Genomic DNA, 17521 nt, shown 5'->3' with positions numbered 1-17521 from the left:
GTTCCATGGCTTCGTATAAGCACTTTGTAGAAGCATCGAGGATCTTTTCACTGGAGTTAGAAGGAGAATCCGAGACTAGCTGGAGCCAAAGACTGAGGTCATCTGTACCTGACTCCACCAGCCAGACCTAGTCTCTGTGATTACCAAATGTCGCGATCCTATTGGGCACTGATTAAAAATTCTTATCAGCTGTTGTATGGGGAAAATTTGGCTGGGTGGATTATGTCAGCACAGTCGATTATACGCGAATGAAGCCAGGTGAAGGGGGAGAAAAAAACACATCTACCATCTTTTGTAACTATACTGAAGAGTTAAGAAGGGCCTATTTGGTGTGTTATTTGTGCTAGTACTTGTTCTTGAAACTCATAAACTGTTCAGAAATCACATTCTCATATAATAACAGCTGGTTCTATTGTTTTTTGAGGATTTTTGACCGAGTTTCCATCAAGTTGAGAAAAAAGTCATCAGATAGCTTTTAAATCAATACAATCAAAGAGATCTTTTGGAAAGATAATACAAAAGCTTGATTCTTTAAGGAAGATCTATACAAGTGAGCTTTAGAGGTAGGTCATTAAACTTTGTTCGTTGTTTGTTGAGGGTCGAAGGACATCAGCCCACATGGACGACTAAAATTTAATACTCTTGAAAGACATTATATTAACTAAAACAACAGAACTTACTAAACAAAAATGGTTGCAAAGACTGATACCATCAATGATGATGGCTATGAGTCAAAACATGTCTATGAATATGACGAAACCACTCAAAACAAATCTTGGGCTTCAGCATTACCAGTCAAACAAGGTTTATACGACCCTGATTTAGAAAAAGATGCTTGTGGTGTTGGTTTTGTTTGTAACATCAAAGGTGCAGCAAGTCATAAAATTGTTAGTGATGCTAGATTCTTGCTATGTAACATGACACATAGAGGTGCCGTTTCATCTGATGGTAATGGTGATGGTGCTGGTATTTTAATGTCTATCGGACATAAATTTTTCCAAAAAGAATTCAAGCACTTGTGTGATTTGGAAATCCCAAATGAAGGTCAATATGCCATTGGTAATGTTTTCTTCAAAAAAGATGACTCAATTTTATCTCAATCAAAAGAGACTTTTGAACAATTGGCTAAAAATTTGGATTTGACTGTTTTAGGTTGGAGAACTGTCCCTCATGATTCTTCAATCTTGGGAGCTGCTGCTTTATCAAGAGAACCTTTGATCTTACAACCAATTGTTGCACTGACTGAGATTATTGGCAATAAAGATTTATCAACTGAGGATTTTGATGCCAAATATGAAAAAAAATTTGAAAAACAATTATACTTGTTGAGAAAACAAGCAACAAACAGTATTGGTTTACATAATTGGTTTTATGTGTGTTCTCTTTCAAACAAATTGATTGTTTATAAAGGTCAATTAACTCCAAATCAAGTTTACAACTATTATCATGATTTGAACAATGCTGATTATCAATCACATTTTGCCCTTGTCCACTCAAGATTCTCCACAAATACTTTCCCTTCATGGGATAGAGCTCAACCTTTAAGATGGTTAGCTCATAATGGTGAGATCAACACTTTGAGAGGTAACAAGAACTGGATGAGATCAAGAGAAGGTGTTATGGAATCATCATTTTTCGGTGAAGAATTGGACAAGTTATATCCTATCATTGAAGAAGGTGGTTCAGATTCCGCTGCTGTTGATAATGTCTTAGAATTGTTAGTTATTAATGGTGTCTTATCATTACCTGAAGCTGTTATGCTGTTGGTTCCAGAAGCTTGGGAAAATGATGCCAATATGGACTCCAAGAAGAAGGCATTTTATCAATGGGCTGCTTGTTTAATGGAACCATGGGATGGACCTGCTTTATTCACCTTCACTGATGGTAGATATTGTGGTGCTACTTTGGATCGTAATGGGTTAAGACCTTGTCGTTATTACGTTACAACTGATGATCGTATCATTTGTGGTTCAGAAGTTGGTGTTATTCCAGTTTCAAATGATATGATTATCTCCAAGGGAAGATTGGAACCTGGTCATATGTTGTTAGTTGATACTCATTTGGGTAAAATTGTTGATGATCGTGAATTGAAAGGTAAAATCTCTTCAAGATATGATTTTAAATCCTGGTTATCCAAAATCATTAAATCAGAGGATTTGAAAGCAAAATTTGAAGATAAGAACATTGATTTGGGTAAAGATTTGGCTATTGATACTTCAATTACAAGTCAAACTGATAAAAGATTGTTATCTCTTGGTTATACTTTTGAACAATTGGCTTTAATCATTGGTCCAATGGGTATAAAAGGTGAAGAAGCTTTAGGTTCTATGGGTAATGACGCACCATTAGCTTGTTTGAATGAAAGTCCAGTCTTATTGTATGACTACTTTAGACAGTTGTTTGCTCAAGTTACAAATCCACCTATTGATCCAATAAGAGAAGCAAATGTTATGTCATTAAAATGTTTTATTGGTCCCCAAGGTAATTTATTGGAAATGAATCAAAACCAATGTAATAGACTTTTATTAGAATCACCAATTTTAAAACCTGATGAGTTCAATTCCTTGAGAAAAATCACCCAAATTTTGCCAAATTGGGCAGTTTCTGAAATTGATATCACTTTTGCTAAATCGGAAGGTTTATTAGGTTATGTCAACACAATTGAAAGAATCACCCAAGAAGCTTCCGAAGCGATCTACAATGAAACTCAATTCATTATTTTATCAGATAAAGCTATTAGTGCTGAACGTGTTCCAATCTCTGCATTAATTGCCGTTGGTGCTATCCATCATCATTTAATTCGTCAAAAACAACGTTCTAAAGTTGCTTTGATCTTAGAAACTGGGGAAGCAAGAGAGGTTCATCATTTCTCTGTCTTACTAGGTTATGGTGCTGATGCTATTTATCCATATTTGGCCATGGAAACTTTAGTTAGAATGAACCATGAAGGTTTGATTAGAGATGAAATGTCAGATTCAGCACTTTTGGATAACTATAAGAATGCTGCCAATTCTGGTATTAAGAAAGTCATGTCCAAGATGGGTATTTCAACTTTGGCATCATATAAAGGTGCCCAAATTTTTGAAGCTTTGGGTATTGATAATTCTGTGATTGATGTTTGCTTCAATGGTACTGCTTCAAGAATTAGAGGTGTTACATTTGAATATATCGCTCAAGATGCTTTCTCATTACATGAAAGAGGGTTCCCAAATAGGGATACAGTTACACCATCTACATTACCAGAAAGTGGTGAATATCATTGGAGAGATGGTGGTCCAAAACACGTTAATGATCCTGTTGCTATTGCATCTTTACAAGATGCTGTTCGTAACAAAAATGAACATGCTTTTGATGTTTATACCAAAAAGGAAATGGAAGCTATCAGAGATTGTACATTAAGAGGATTACTTGATTTTGATTATGAAAACTCCACTCCAATCCCATTAGATCAAGTTGAACCTTGGACTGAAATTGCTCGTCGGTTTGCTACTGGTGCCATGTCATATGGTTCTATTTCTATGGAGGCACATTCAACACTAGCTGTCGCAATGAATAGATTGAATGCCAAATCAAATAGTGGTGAGGGTGGTGAAGACCCAGAGCGTTCAATTATCAATGAAAATGGTGATTCAATGAGATCTGCTATTAAACAAATTGCTTCTGGTAGATTTGGTGTCACATCCTACTACTTAGCAGATGCTGATGACCTTCAAATCAAGATGGCACAAGGTGCTAAACCGGGTGAGGGCGGGGAGCTTAAAGTGTAGTTTTGTACGGTTATCGTTTATGGGTTTAAATAAACCATTTTTTGGTTAAATTTTGTAGATTTGTGTAGATTTATATAGATTTTTGAGATTTTTTTTTCGCGAAATTATTGGACAATTCGCGAACTAGCCTGCATATTTGTCCGCCAAAAATATAAAGGACAAATTCAGCTGCATGTACCTACAGCTAGTACAGTTACACCAACTAGTAACTTCTATCTCAGTCACGTGAAAGGTAGCTGGGAATAGTAAAATGGTACAGAAGTCTACTGTACGCTTCAAATTGAGCTCAGCTTTTGGCTTGAAGACGCTGATTAACATACCACTACAGGAACTAGCTAGCTTGACCTAGAATGTTACGTGATTGGACGGCTTGGTTATTCACATTTTTACACCTTCATTGATGGTTTTTCGCACTTTGGTATTTTCGAGAAAACCCGCAAAACGTTTTCGCGATTTCACAAAAATCAGTTTTTTTTGTCCTGGTGTTGAAAGTATAATTCTGTGATCCGAGCACACTTTTGGACAAAATTTGAAAAAAGCTGATTTTTGTGAAATCGCGAAAACGTTTTGTAAGTTTTCTCGAAAATACCAAAGCGCGAAAAACCATTTAATTCTAGTCCTTCCAGATATGGGCTAGTCTTGCTTTTTGAACCCTAGACCTTACCAGTATCTATCACCAGCCAATCACATTTATCTAAACATAATCATAATAGAGAGCGAAAGTTCTATAAACATAGTGGAACATCCATATTAAACATATTTTATTACATTAAGACTCTGACTATGTATTATATTAATGCTTTAGAGCATTATTATCTTACTACATTATCAATTTGGCCACTCTCACCTCTGATTTACTGAGTGTTTTAATGATTTCTCATAGCTAGACCCATCCCCAGCCTGTCAGTCTCCAGACCCAGCTCCCCCAATGTTTATACGATGCAAGAATGGTCTCACACCGAGCTTATCACTTGTGGGTCTGAATTTTTATCCTCGTTGTCAAACATATAAAAATCAAATCAGCCCCAAAGTTAGAATTATCAACCCTTTTCATCCTTCAAGTTAGTACCTGATCTACTCAAACTATACAAAGGTACAATGCTCAAGGCTGGGAAATCAGTGACAGATCAAGTCCAGCAAGACAAAAAGAAGAAGCCATCTGATGCTGACATCTATGGGAAAGTCACTCCTGAAATTGCCAAAACTAGACGTTCAACTCCTGGTGTTAGTTTGATCTCTCCTCCACCTCATCATGATATTTATTCTATTGAAGATTTAAAACAATTGATCTATGATTTGAAGTGTGCTAACCCAAGAGCTGGAATCTCTGTCAAGTTGGTTTCCGAAGTTGGTGTTGGTATTATTGCATCAGGTGTTGCCAAAGCTAAAGCTGACCACATTTTAATTTCTGGTCATGATGGTGGTACGGGTGCTGCTAAATGGACTAGTATCAAATATGCTGGTTTACCTTGGGAATTAGGGTTGGCTGAAACACATCAAACTTTGGTATTGAATGACTTGAGAGGTAATGTTGTTGTGCAAACTGATGGTCAAATTAGAACAGCTTTCGATGTTGCAGTTGCAGTTTTGTTGGGTGCCGAAAGTTTTACTTTAGCCACTGTTCCATTGATTACAATGGGGTGTATTATGATGCGTAAATGTCATTTGAATACTTGTCCTGTTGGTATTGCAACTCAAGACCCGGTCTTGAGAGACAAGTTTCAAGGTGCTCCAGAACATGTTATCAATTTCTTCTACTATTTGATTAATGATTTACGTAAAGTCATGGCCAAGTTGGGGTTCAGAACAATTGATGAAATGGTTGGTCATTCTGAAAAATTAAAAGCTAGAGAAGATCGTAACACCAAAAACTGCAATATTGATTTATCCCCAATTTTAACACCAGCTCACACAATTAGACCTGGTGTTCCAACTAGATTTGTCAAGAAACAAGATCATAGACTACACGTTCGTTTAGATAACAAATTGATTGATGAGGCAGAAATCACTTTGGATAGAGGTTTACCTGTTACAATTGATGCAAATATCATTAATACTGATCGTGCATTAGGTACTACATTATCATACCGTATCTCCAAAAAGTTTGGTGAGAATGGTTTACCACAAGATACAGTTGTTGTAAATATCAAGGGAAGTGCTGGTCAATCCTTTGGTGCTTTCTTGACTAGTGGTGTTACATTCTTTTTGGAAGGTGATGCTAATGATTATGTTGGTAAAGGTTTAAGTGGTGGTAGAATTGTCATTAGACCTCCAACTGACTCAAAATTCAAATCATATGAAAATGTTATTGTTGGTAACACTTGTTTCTATGGTGCTACTGGTGGTACAGCATTTATTAGCGGTGCAGCTGGTGAACGTTTCGCTGTTCGTAATTCTGGTGCAACTATTGTCGTTGAAAAAATCAAAGGTAATAATGCCTTTGAATATATGACTCGTGGTCGTGCCGTTGTTTTATCTCAATTAGAGAGTAATAATGCCTTTGCTGGTTGTTCTGGTGGTATTATTTATGTTTTGGTTTCTGATTATCAAGAATTCCTTTCAAGAATTAATCATGAAACTGTTGAATTATCAGGTTTGACTGATCCTGTGGAGATTGCATTTGTTAAAAATTTGATTGAAGAACACCGTCAATTAACAGGGTCGGAATTGGCTGATCGTATCTTGAAGAATTTCAATCATCATCTAAAGAGCTTTGTCAAAGTTTTACCAATTGAATACAAGAGAATTTTAGCATTGGAAGAAGAAAAGAAACAAGAACTAAAGAGAGTTGAAAGTGAAAGATATTTGAAATCATTCAACAGAGTTGATCCAGAAGCTGATATCACTAATGGTGAAATCATTAAAAAGAATAACCATCGCCCATCAACTTCATTAAACTCTACAAAACATGAACCAAAAATCATGGATTTGGAAGACTCTGTCAAGGATAAGAATTTTGAAAATAAAAAAGTTGAAAAATTGGATAAAGTTCGTGGTTTTATGAAGTATAAAGTTCGTCATGAAAATTATAGAGCTCCAAGATCAAGAACAAAAGATTGGAAAGAATTATCCAAGGCAATCTCCAAAACTGATGCTAAACAACAAACTGCTCGTTGTATGGATTGTGGTATTCCATTTTGTCAATCCGATACAGGTTGTCCAATTTCAAACGTTATTCCAAAGTTCAATGAATTAGTTTTCAATGATCAATGGGAAGCTGCTTTAGAAAAATTATCTGCAACTAATAATTTCCCAGAATTTACTGGTAGAGTTTGTCCAGCTCCTTGTCAAGGTTCTTGTACTTTAGGTATCATTGATGACCCAGTTGGTATTAAGTCAGTTGAACGTTTAATTATTGATAATGCATTTGAAAATGGTTGGATTGTTCCAAAACCTCCTCAACAACGCACTGGTAGAAAAGTTGCCATTATTGGTTCAGGTCCTGCTGGTTTAGCATGTGCTGATCAATTGAATAAAGCTGGTCATTCTGTTACTGTTTATGAAAGAGCTGATAGACCAGGTGGTTTGTTGATGTATGGTATTCCAAACATGAAGTTGGATAAAGATGTTGTTAAGCGTCGTACTGATTTACTAGCTGCTGAAGGTGTTAATTTTGTTTGTAATACTCAAGTTGATGATTTAACTGATTTGAAATCAGAAAATGATGCAGTTATTTTAGCTATTGGTTCAACATTTCCAAGAGATTTGAAAATCCCAGGTCGTGATTTGAAAAACATTGATTTTGCAATGACTTTATTAAAAGATAATACTCAAGCTTTATTAGATGATTATCTACCAGAAATTCGTGAAAAACTACAAGGTAAAAAAGTTATTGTCATTGGTGGTGGTGATACAGGTAATGATTGTATTGGTACAGCAACAAGACATGGTGCATCTTCAGTTGTTAATTTCGAATTATTACCACAACCACCTCAAGAACGTTCCAAAGATAATCCATGGCCTCAATGGCCAAGAATCTTTAGAGTTGATTATGGTCATGCTGAAGTTAAAGAACATTATGGTAAAGATCCACGTGAATATTGTATCTTGTCTAAGGAATTCATTGGTGATGATGAAGGTAATGTTAAAGCTATTCGTACTGTTAGAGTTGAATGGAAGAGATCAGAAAGTGGTGTTTGGCAAATGAATGAAGTTCCACATAGTGAAGAAATCTTTGAAGCTGATATTGTCTTGTTATCTATGGGTTTTATTGGTCCAGAAATTGCCAAAATGAGTGTTAATAAGACACCAAGAGGTACTATTCCAACTTTAGCTGATTCAAGTTATCAAGTTGAAGATAATTTGTTCACCGCTGGTGATTGTAGAAGAGGTCAATCATTAATTGTTTGGGGTATTCAAGAAGGTAGACAATGTGCTAGAGAAATTGATATGTATCTAGAAGGTGGTTCCAAATTACCAGGTAATGGTGGTATTGAAAGAAGAGATTTCAAATTATTGGAAGAATTAGCCACTCATATTGAGTAGAGTTGTGTATTGTGTGTATTTATAAATTGTCATTTCAAGAAATCATATATGTAGACAATAATGGAAACTTTGAGCTGAGTTTGCAATGTTACGCTCTGCTTCTCTTGAATGTAGTGATATTATCTAGCTATATTGAAGACACATCATTCTCTCAAGCTTATAGTTTATAGTTTATAGAATTTCCTTTCAGCTCTATTCCATGAGCACTGAGTCCCTGACTAGTAATCACTTTATAAACTAGGCGATGAACATTTTGTGTCCCGTGCCAACATTTCGATCTCATATTTTTTTTCAAATTTGTATCCTTTCTTTGATGTATGATGATTTTAGTTGAATGTACAATTTTCAACTAGAAGTGTTGATATTGTTTTTGTATATCTTCTGGTATGAAACTTTTTGAACAGTATGCTCAAAAAAGGTGACTTGGCTTAACCTCAAAGTTTAGTTGTGGGTTTCATTTCTCTGACTGCACATCAAGTTCAACTTGTAAAATTGAACTATATTGACAATGCATTTTGTAACCTCATGAGTTTAATTACAAGTGACATACTGAACTTTACGCTCTTCAGTTATTATTTGTTTTAACTATATAAATAAACTGAGTGAATGTATTGTTTACATTGATTTTTCAAAATTTTAACTAGTGTGTTGTAGTGAAGCTTTTTCAGCAGGCGTGAACATCTGCATCGCTAATTTAGTTTCCTTCTCGAAATACTTTTGGAGAATGATCAATTCATTTCTAACATATGTTTATTAATATACTACAAAAAAACACTCGTCAACATCTATTTCTTGAAGAAATTTTTAGCCTTTTTCAAAAAACCCTCATCTTTCTTATCCTTTTGAACTTTTTTTCTTTGCTTTTGCTGACTTTCACTAGCACTGTTTTTTGGACTTATCATATTCCCATAACCACCTCTCCCAATGCTCATATTATTTTGAGGAGTTTGACTTTTCTGCGACAAGACTGGCGATATGTAATCCTCAGGGTCTTGATCCACATCTTGTAATTTCCTCGTTAATTTGGCATCATTATTCTTCATCATGTTACCAGCACCACCTCTACCTGTAGAGAACACTGGCTGTAGTAAATTTGGAGTTTGTGAACCTATTTCAACTTCTTTTGGGTGTGGTTGAGAATCACTTGACTGGATGTTCCCTGCACCTCCACGGCCAGTTGCAAAGTAATGTTTTCCCATGGTGGTTGTTTGTTGAATTGTGTGAATGAATATGAGATTGGTTCAATAGATCTGGAATTCCTCGTTGGTTATATATGAATCATAAAAGGTGAAAATTTTGTTAATGTTTATTTCGTCAAGGAAGAGCCTGTCATGTTAAACTTCAAACGGCTCTTTGATCACGAATTTCAAGAAAACTCTTGACATAAAAAAAACAGGGCGTCTAACCACAGAACGCATTCGCGAACACATAAAGTACTATTACACTTGGCTCTTAGATATTAATGACATTTATTTATTAATTCACATGAAATCATCCTCACCGAAGTCATCATAATTGTCTACAACAATATCAGTGTCCTTCTTGAAGGCACCTCCGAGATTAGGTCTAGCCTTGGTGTTCTTCTTCTTACCTGCACCACCAGTAGCAGTACCACCACTCTTGGCCAATCTAGCTTGTCTTTCTTCTCTTTCTTTTTCTTTAGAAAGAACAGTCAATGTGGAAATGACTTTTCTGATGTTTTCTGTGGATAATGGTTTGGTTAAATCTCTGACTAAATCAATAGCTAAACCTGATGCATAGTTTAATGAACTTTGTTCATTTAATTTAGTTAAAGCTGGTGATAATGCTTTTCTTAGTTTTTCATAATCTTGTTTAGTTTCTGGTTGGAATAATGGATGTGCTTCTATTGGAGTATCAGCTGTGATTTTAGGTTGTGCAGCTTCACGAGCAGCGGCTTCTCTAGCAGCTTTTTCTCTTGGATGTTCATTAACACCTAATCCACCAAACAAATCAGCAGCATTATTCAAATCTGAATCTAGTTCAGCTTGTCTCAATAATTCTTTACGTGTCTTTTCATCAACATTATCTAAATCTAATTCTGGTTTAACTGATTTAACAGGTTTTTTAGAAGCCGCAGGTTTAGCTTTTGGCTTTGGTTTTGGTTTTTCTTCTTCTTCCACATCCCATGATTCAGCTAAAGGTTCATCTTCATCAGCAAATTCATCTTCCCATGAATCAACAACTTTGGCATTACTTGAAGTTGGCACTTCAAAATCTTCGTCGTCTATTGACACCCCAAATGTTAGTTTGAGAAAAAATCGATAGATAAGAAATATGAAGTTAAAACAATGGATTTTTGAGCAAACCTTTGCTTTAAGGTCACAAATCAGTAATTCTTACATACCCCAAGACATCTCTATAATTGATATAACTCTATTAATACCTTGAAATTATACAAGTTTTAGTGGCACCTTCATCTTTTTTTTCTATGGTGAACCAAACTGAAAATTTCAAGGTTTTTTTTTCGCGAATGCTTGCGGGTAACCACGGTGATTTTTTAGGAGGGTAAACTTCGCGAAAAGTCAATGAAGCTATAAATTATAAGCTCATAAAACCTATTCATTTGAATATTATGTAGTTGTATTTCACTATTTCAAAATAATTTCACAAAAAGTTCCACAGCGTTGAGAATATTTTTAGTCATGACAGTTGCGTTCAAGAGTCAAGACCGAGGTCCGAGATTGAATCAACCTAGTGAGGCATTGAGATTCTCACCACAACAGCTAGCTTCTTCTTGACAAAAGAGATTCAATTTAACTAAAATCTTTATCAAGCATCAGAACCAATCAAAAACTCATCATTCAAAACCATTTCGAGTTTGTTCAGTATTTTGTGTCAAAAGCGTTGACAGGCAACTCAATTCGCGAAAGAATTTGACATGCTTCTCGAAAAAATCATGAAAACAATTTGTGGCTCAAATTATCTTTCAACTCCAGACTGCACAACCTACAACAACGGTTTTAAATCTGACTAGATTCTTTTTGATATGGTGCGATACTCCTCATTCGTATATTGTGCGCCATGTTATCAATTGTGTTGTGCTCAACTTCAAGCCATAATTACTAGATGCAGCCAAAAATTTAATCATTAAAAAGCCGGTCCCACATAGGCTTTGATAAGAAGTACACAGTTTTGGGAATGATTCACCCTCAAAACCCCGTGTTAAAGTCCACAGTTCTTTTGAAATGAATCATGCACAGAAAAAATCAGAGGCTTATCAAGAGGGAATGAAAGTTTTATGCGACCAGTGTGTTGGTAATATTGAAAGTTGTGAACCACAGTTTCTTTTTGATTCAGAAATACCTCGAGGACATGATGGCAAGGTTTTGTGTATAAGTAGAGAGAAAATTGTTGATTTGGATATCTGTTGATATATTTCGGTCCTCATATATATCATAATGAGTTGGAATCCACAAGAGAAAAATCAATCAACAGTGATTGAAGACCAAGTTGAAACCCATTCTATAGATGATTTCGATAGACATGATTCAGCAGAAAAAGGTAACCATGTTGAAGTTTCAGTTGACGATTCTGATAGTTCATCAGTCTTTGGTGAAGATCGTCATAGATTGAAAAGCACCTTGGAACAACGTCACATTCAAATGTTAGCTCTGGTGGGTGTTTTTGGTACTGGGATTTTCTTGTCTTCAGGATCAGCTCTAGCTACAACAGGTCCTGCTGGTATGCTTATCGGATATAGTTTGATTGCATTCATTGTTGGTTTAAATCAAGTGGCTTTGGCTGAAGTTGCATCTTTAATGCCTGTCTCCTCTGCAACGGTTCGTCATTTAGAACAATTTATTGATCCAGCATGGGGGTTTGCATATGGGTGGATTAGTATTTGGGGTTCTATTATGCCTGGTGAAATCTCAGCTGCAGCTGTTATTATCTCATATTGGACTGATATTTCACAAGCTGCTTGGATTAGTATCATCATTTTTGTTATCATTGCGACAAATTCTTATACTGTTAGATTTTATGGTGAAGTTGAATTTGTCTTTGCATTGATTAAGATTTCACTATTGATTGGATTAATTATTGTTTCAATTGTGATAACTTCAGGTGGTGGTCCAACCCATGAAACAATTGGTTTCAGATTTTGGAGAAATCCAGGACCTTTTAAAGAATCTATTACAACTGGTAATTTAGGGAAATTTGCAGCTTTTTGGAAAACGTTATCAGGTGTTGTCTATTCATTTGGTGGTGTTCAATCTGTTCCGGCTTTAGCTGCTGAAGTTAAAAATCCAAGAAGAACTGTCTTTACAGCTTGTAAAAGAATCTTTTACAGAGTTACCTTTTTAATGATTACCACAGTGTTTTGTTTGACTTTAATTGTTTCATCAAATGATAAAAGAATTGCCAATTCCTCTGGTAATGCACAATCATCCCCATTCGTTGTTGCTATCAGAAATGCAAACATCAAAGTTTTACCTCATATTATCAATGCTGCTGTTTTGACCTCTGCTTTCAGTGCAGCAAATTTATCAATTGTCCATGGCTCAAGAACGTTATTTGCACTAGCTGTCAAACATCAAGCACCAAGAGTTTTTTTAAGAACAAATAAAAGAGGTCTCCCATGGGTTGGTGTCATTTTCATCGCTGCATTTATGCCATTAGCTTATATGAATGTCTCAACCAATGCTGCTAATGTTTTTAACTGGTTTCAATCTTTAACATCAGCCAACTTACTACTTGGTTGGATCTTGATTTCTGCTAATCACATCCATTTATCTAGAGCTATGAAAGCACAAGGTATTTCAAGAGATAGTCTACCTCACAAGTTCAAATTTGGTGTTCAAGCCGCTTGGTTTTCCGGTATTGCTTCATTGATTTTATTATTGACTGGTGGGTTCAAGAATTTTGTTCATGGTGATTTCTTGATTAGTAGTTTTTTCAGTTCTTATTTTATTATTCCATTATCTTGGGGGTTGTTCTTTTTCTGGAAATTTTTCAAAAAAACAAGATATTATAGACCACATGAAGTTGTTTTGACACCATTATTTAAAGATGTTGAAGAAAACCCAGAAGAGCCTGAACCAAAAGTTAGAGGTTGGAAAATTATTACCTTATTATGGTCCTGAGAAAGAAAAGTTGAATTCGAATAGGAACTTGGCACATTGGTATGTTGTTTATACTGTTGTATATTTATATTGTATTTGAAACTATTATATTTTCATAATTTGATTAACGTAAGTCAGGTCGATTGAAACTCTTCTCAAACATTAGTTTTCGCAAAAATCCGAAGTCAGCATGAGGGCCTAGCTGTACCTCGAGTATATAATTATTGAATGATGGAATAGCTGTACTGCAGGTCACCCTACAATTAGCAGCACAGTATATTGTTTATTAACTAAAATTATAATTAAAATATTGCATTAGCGTCAATTATGATGAATAATATAATTTCAAAATATTATCATTTTTTTTAAAATAGCTGGCTAGATTAATGATTTTTCTTTTAAAAATGATATTCAGCAGAATTTAGAGAATTGAAAATTTTTGCGAATTTACCCAGAAAAATTATGCAATTCTACAGATAGAATCAATTAACTAATTGTGGTTAAATTCAAAGGTGCCATTCACTAAGAATATTTTGATTTAAAGCCAATTAAAATTGTGCATTATGTACGTGCGCTAACCGATACCGGACATAAGCGGTAGCTAGAAAAACTATTATAAATTACCTTGAAAACATGAGAACATCGTAGTATCCTGTAATTAACTTGGAAGTGGAAAAGGGGTACTATAAATTTACAGAGCTGCATCCAAAGCCTTTGGAGGTAGTTGGATCGTTAGCACAGTGGCTTCAAAAATAATATGTTACTCGCTGTCTATAGTAGTCTTGTAGAGTGATCTTGTGCTCACTCAGCGAGCCTTGTCTTTTGACAGATAATCATCAATCTTAAACAAATCCAAGGACACCGTTAAATAACTGTTGTTTAACCGGTATACTGATTTTGAACTAATGTATGAACTTATAACGAATATCAATAATTGGAAATCTGTCCCGACTTCTATATCAATATTTTATCTAACTTAAACTCTGTAAGGAAGGAAAATGGTTATAAGGTAATACAATGTAATAATTCAAAAATCTAGTTAATCTTCTTCTAAACATAGGTATTTACGTTACTCAAATTTTTCACTTTTGTTGACCATTCAACGAATGCTCGAGATCTCCAATAACTGGGTAATACATTATTTACCTCAATAAACAACATAACTTACTGAGCACTACAAAGTAATACTACAGACTACAGTAACACTATTCAAAAGTGTTACGTTAATTGATCATGGCATCTGCTCCGATACACCGGTTAAATTGGACATAGCATAGGCTAATAATTGTAACTAATCGTGGGGTTGTTCAACAAAAAAGCAGATTTAAAAGCTATTCAGGACAACAGAAACACAATGAAATAATTAGTAGAGTCATATTAACTTAAATCTTCTTTACACCTTAATTATTATGATTTTTCAACAGTTTTTTACCCCAGTTTTAAAAGTGAAAGATCAAACAGGCGACACCCCCACGGATCTATCCCACGCTTCTTACGCGACACCTCCAAGAGCACGACAATTGGAATCACAACGGCCATAGTTAACAAAACATAATAGTGGCCATCTCCCTCTAAAATTGCAACTTCACCTCCATCTCGAAATTCTGTAGATTGCAAAATTGTATAAATACTTGTATCCATTGCCAAAACAAATTTTCTGAACTCATCATTCGGATACCCAATACCAAAATGCTGAGATCAAGACTAATAAATGCTAGTCGAGTTGGCTCGAGATTCATTTCAAGAACCCAACAAAGATCAATCCATACCATCCAAAATTCATCCAAATCTTCATCAACAAGTCTTTTATTAGCAACAACTATCACGAGTGCTGGTTTATTACTTGCTTACAACCAATACAAAATCTCCAATGATGATAACAAGAATGAACTTTTATACCCAGAATCTTCAACAACAAGTTTGTCAGAATTATCACCACCAAAATATGGATCAAAAGAAGATTTAGCAAAAGCAAAAGAAGAAATCTTGAAGATTGTTGGTGAGGATAATTTAGCCACATCTCAAGCAGAATTAGAATCTCATTCAGATACTTATTTCAATTCCCATCATGCCCTAGATGATCAAAGACCTCAATTGATTGTCTTCCCATCTTCCACTGAAGAAGTTTCACAAATTTTGAAAATTACTCATAAATACCGTATTCCAATAATCCCATTTTCAGGTGGTACTTCATTGGAAGGCCATTATATTGCCACCACGGGGACACCATCAATTACAATTGACTTAGCCAAGAATATGAATAACATAATTGCATTACATAAAGAAGATTTAGACGTTGTTGTCCAACCTGGTGTTGGTTGGGAAGATTTACATGATTATTTAACTGATAAAGGTTTGTTATTTGGTCCAGATCCAGGCCCAGGTGCTTTGATTGGAGGTATGATTTCCACTTCATGTTCTGGAACTAATGCTGCAAGATATGGTACCATGAAGGAAAATGTTGCTGGGTTAACTGTTGTTTTAGCTGATGGTACTATAATTAAAACTAAAAACAGACCTAGAAAATCAAGTGCCGGTTATAATTTGACTGGGTTGATCATTGGTTCTGAAGGTACTTTGGGGATTGTTACTGAAGCTACTTTAAAACTTCATGTTAAACCTAAAGAGGAAACTGTTGCAGTTGTTAGTTTTGACACGATTTCTGATGCTTCCAATACAGTTGCTGATATTGTTCAACATGGTATTCAAGTTAATGCAGTGGAACTATTAGATGATAAAATGATGCAAGTTGTTAATGAATCAGGAGAAACTACAAGAAAATGGATTGAAAAACCAACATTATTTTTCAAAATTGGAGCAAATAATCAAAGTGTATTGACAGAATTGATTAAAGAAGTCAATTTGATTTCTCAATCAAATAAATCTTCAAATTTTGAATTTGCTAAAAATGCAGATGAAATTGAAGAACTATGGTCAGCAAGAAAAATGGCATTATGGTCCACTATAAATAAAGGTAGACAAGAACATCCAGATATGCAAATTTGGACTACTGACGTTGCAGTACCAATTTCAAAATTAGCAAATGTGTTGAGTGAAACTAAATCTGATATGGCCAAATCTGGATTAACTGCAACTTTGGTTGGTCATGCTGGTGATGGTAATTTCCATGCCTTTTTATTATATAGACCTGAACAAAGATCAATTGCAGAGGGGCTTGTCGCAAATATGGTTAAAAGAGCCATTGAAGCTGAAGGTACATGTACTGGTGAACATGGTGTTGGTTATGGTAAAAGAGAGTTTCTTTTGGAAGAATTGGGTGAAGATCCAATCAATATGATGAGAAGAATAAAAATGAGTTTAGATCCTCTTAGATTGTTAAACCCTGATAAAATATTCAAAATTGATCCAAATGATCATGAGCATTAGAAAAAAATAAATATTCAATGAATAGGAAATTGTAGTAGACCTTAAAAATCTAAAACTAATAACCCAGCGATTTCTTCGAGGTGTTGAGTATCCAAAACATCACTTATCAATTGGTTTTGTAAAGCAGCACCATCAGTTTCTTTCCCTTTAATATCTTTAGGATTTTCACGAACTTCATTAGCTCTTAAAATGGCCTCTCTAATAAACATTTTCAAATATTCTGAAGATAATTCTAAAGTTTGTTGAGTGATTCTAGTATCATCATGTTCAAAAACTGCAGTTTGAAAAAGTCTGGATAATGTAGTGATTGGGATTTTAGTTTCTTCTTCCGAGGTCATCTTCGTTTGGGGATATTTTTTTAACTGTTTGAAGATGAGAGAGACGCGTCAAAGATTTTTTTGTGCAAAAAAAAAGTTGACAGAATATCCTCTACTGTGTGTATATAAGGTAATTCCGATGTTCTATTAATATACATATAATGTTACAATTAGTGGATTCTTGATTCTTCTTATAGTTGATGTGAAATGTTGAGTATTGATGAATTGTGCATAATTGGTTATTCTGGTTATGTAATACCTGACATTCCCCCCCTCATTTCTGAGTATTTATTGAATGTAATAATATTAAATATGATGAAACTTGATTTGGAACTATATTGTGTTGTCTTTTGTTAACCGGTGTTCAATTGGTTGTGATTGAATATGAAAGAATGAGTGAAGTACCTATAGATTTAAAAGAATGATTCTTGAATGGTGTGGAGGTTAATGTCTTTTGAATTTCAGGACCTGAGTATTTCTTGGT

At 34.9% G+C, this 17521-nt stretch overlaps 7 protein-coding genes across 7 annotated transcripts; 3 read left to right on the top strand and 4 right to left on the bottom strand.

Annotated features, from left to right (window-relative positions):
* Nucleotides 1-689: 689 nt before the first annotated feature.
* GLT1 (glutamate synthase (NADH)) lies at nt 690-8252 on the top strand (the record flags this gene model as incomplete). The annotated part of the gene is made up of 2 exons (XM_019181816.1): nt 690-3761; nt 4923-8252. 2 exons carry the CDS (start codon nt 690-692, stop codon nt 8250-8252), a joined length of 6402 nt encoding a protein of 2133 aa, XP_019039589.1.
* Nucleotides 8253-9037: 785 nt separating this feature from the next.
* On the bottom strand, nt 9038-9451 carry PAR32 (Par32p; the record flags this gene model as incomplete). The annotated part of the gene is made up of 1 exon (XM_019184815.1): nt 9038-9451. One exon carries the CDS (start codon nt 9449-9451, stop codon nt 9038-9040), a length of 414 nt encoding a protein of 137 aa, XP_019039588.1.
* A 282-nt stretch (nt 9452-9733) lies between these two features.
* On the bottom strand, nt 9734-10627 carry HCR1 (translation initiation factor eIF3 core subunit j; the record flags this gene model as incomplete). The annotated part of the gene is made up of 2 exons (XM_019185680.1): nt 9734-10497; nt 10618-10627. 2 exons carry the CDS (start codon nt 10625-10627, stop codon nt 9734-9736), a joined length of 774 nt encoding a protein of 257 aa, XP_019039587.1.
* An 831-nt stretch (nt 10628-11458) lies between these two features.
* WICANDRAFT_84255 (uncharacterized protein) lies at nt 11459-13354 on the top strand (the record flags this gene model as incomplete). Its single annotated transcript, XM_019185679.1, has 2 exons — nt 11459-11520; nt 11755-13354. 2 exons carry the CDS (start codon nt 11459-11461, stop codon nt 13352-13354), a joined length of 1662 nt encoding a protein of 553 aa, XP_019039586.1.
* Nucleotides 13355-14761: 1407 nt separating this feature from the next.
* On the bottom strand, nt 14762-14974 carry WICANDRAFT_84254 (uncharacterized protein; the record flags this gene model as incomplete). Its single annotated transcript, XM_019185678.1, has 1 exon — nt 14762-14974. The coding sequence occupies one exon, from the start codon at nt 14972-14974 to the stop codon at nt 14762-14764; it is 213 nt and encodes a 70-aa protein (XP_019039585.1).
* Nucleotides 14975-15022: 48 nt separating this feature from the next.
* DLD1 (D-lactate dehydrogenase) lies at nt 15023-16720 on the top strand (the record flags this gene model as incomplete). The annotated part of the gene is made up of 2 exons (XM_019185677.1): nt 15023-15167; nt 15237-16720. 2 exons carry the CDS (start codon nt 15023-15025, stop codon nt 16718-16720), a joined length of 1629 nt encoding a protein of 542 aa, XP_019039584.1.
* Nucleotides 16721-16761: 41 nt separating this feature from the next.
* On the bottom strand, nt 16762-17058 carry MHF2 (Mhf2p; the record flags this gene model as incomplete). Its single annotated transcript, XM_019181714.1, has 1 exon — nt 16762-17058. One exon carries the CDS (start codon nt 17056-17058, stop codon nt 16762-16764), a length of 297 nt encoding a protein of 98 aa, XP_019039583.1.
* Between the last annotated feature and the right edge of the window lie 463 nt (nt 17059-17521).

Source organism: Wickerhamomyces anomalus (assembly GCF_001661255.1).
Source record: "Wickerhamomyces anomalus NRRL Y-366-8 unplaced genomic scaffold WICANscaffold_3, whole genome shotgun sequence".
NCBI lineage: Eukaryota > Fungi > Ascomycota > Saccharomycetes > Phaffomycetales > Wickerhamomycetaceae > Hansenula > Hansenula anomala.
Note: the sequence above shows the minus strand (reverse complement) of the source record. Positions and strands in the feature narration are given on the sequence as shown.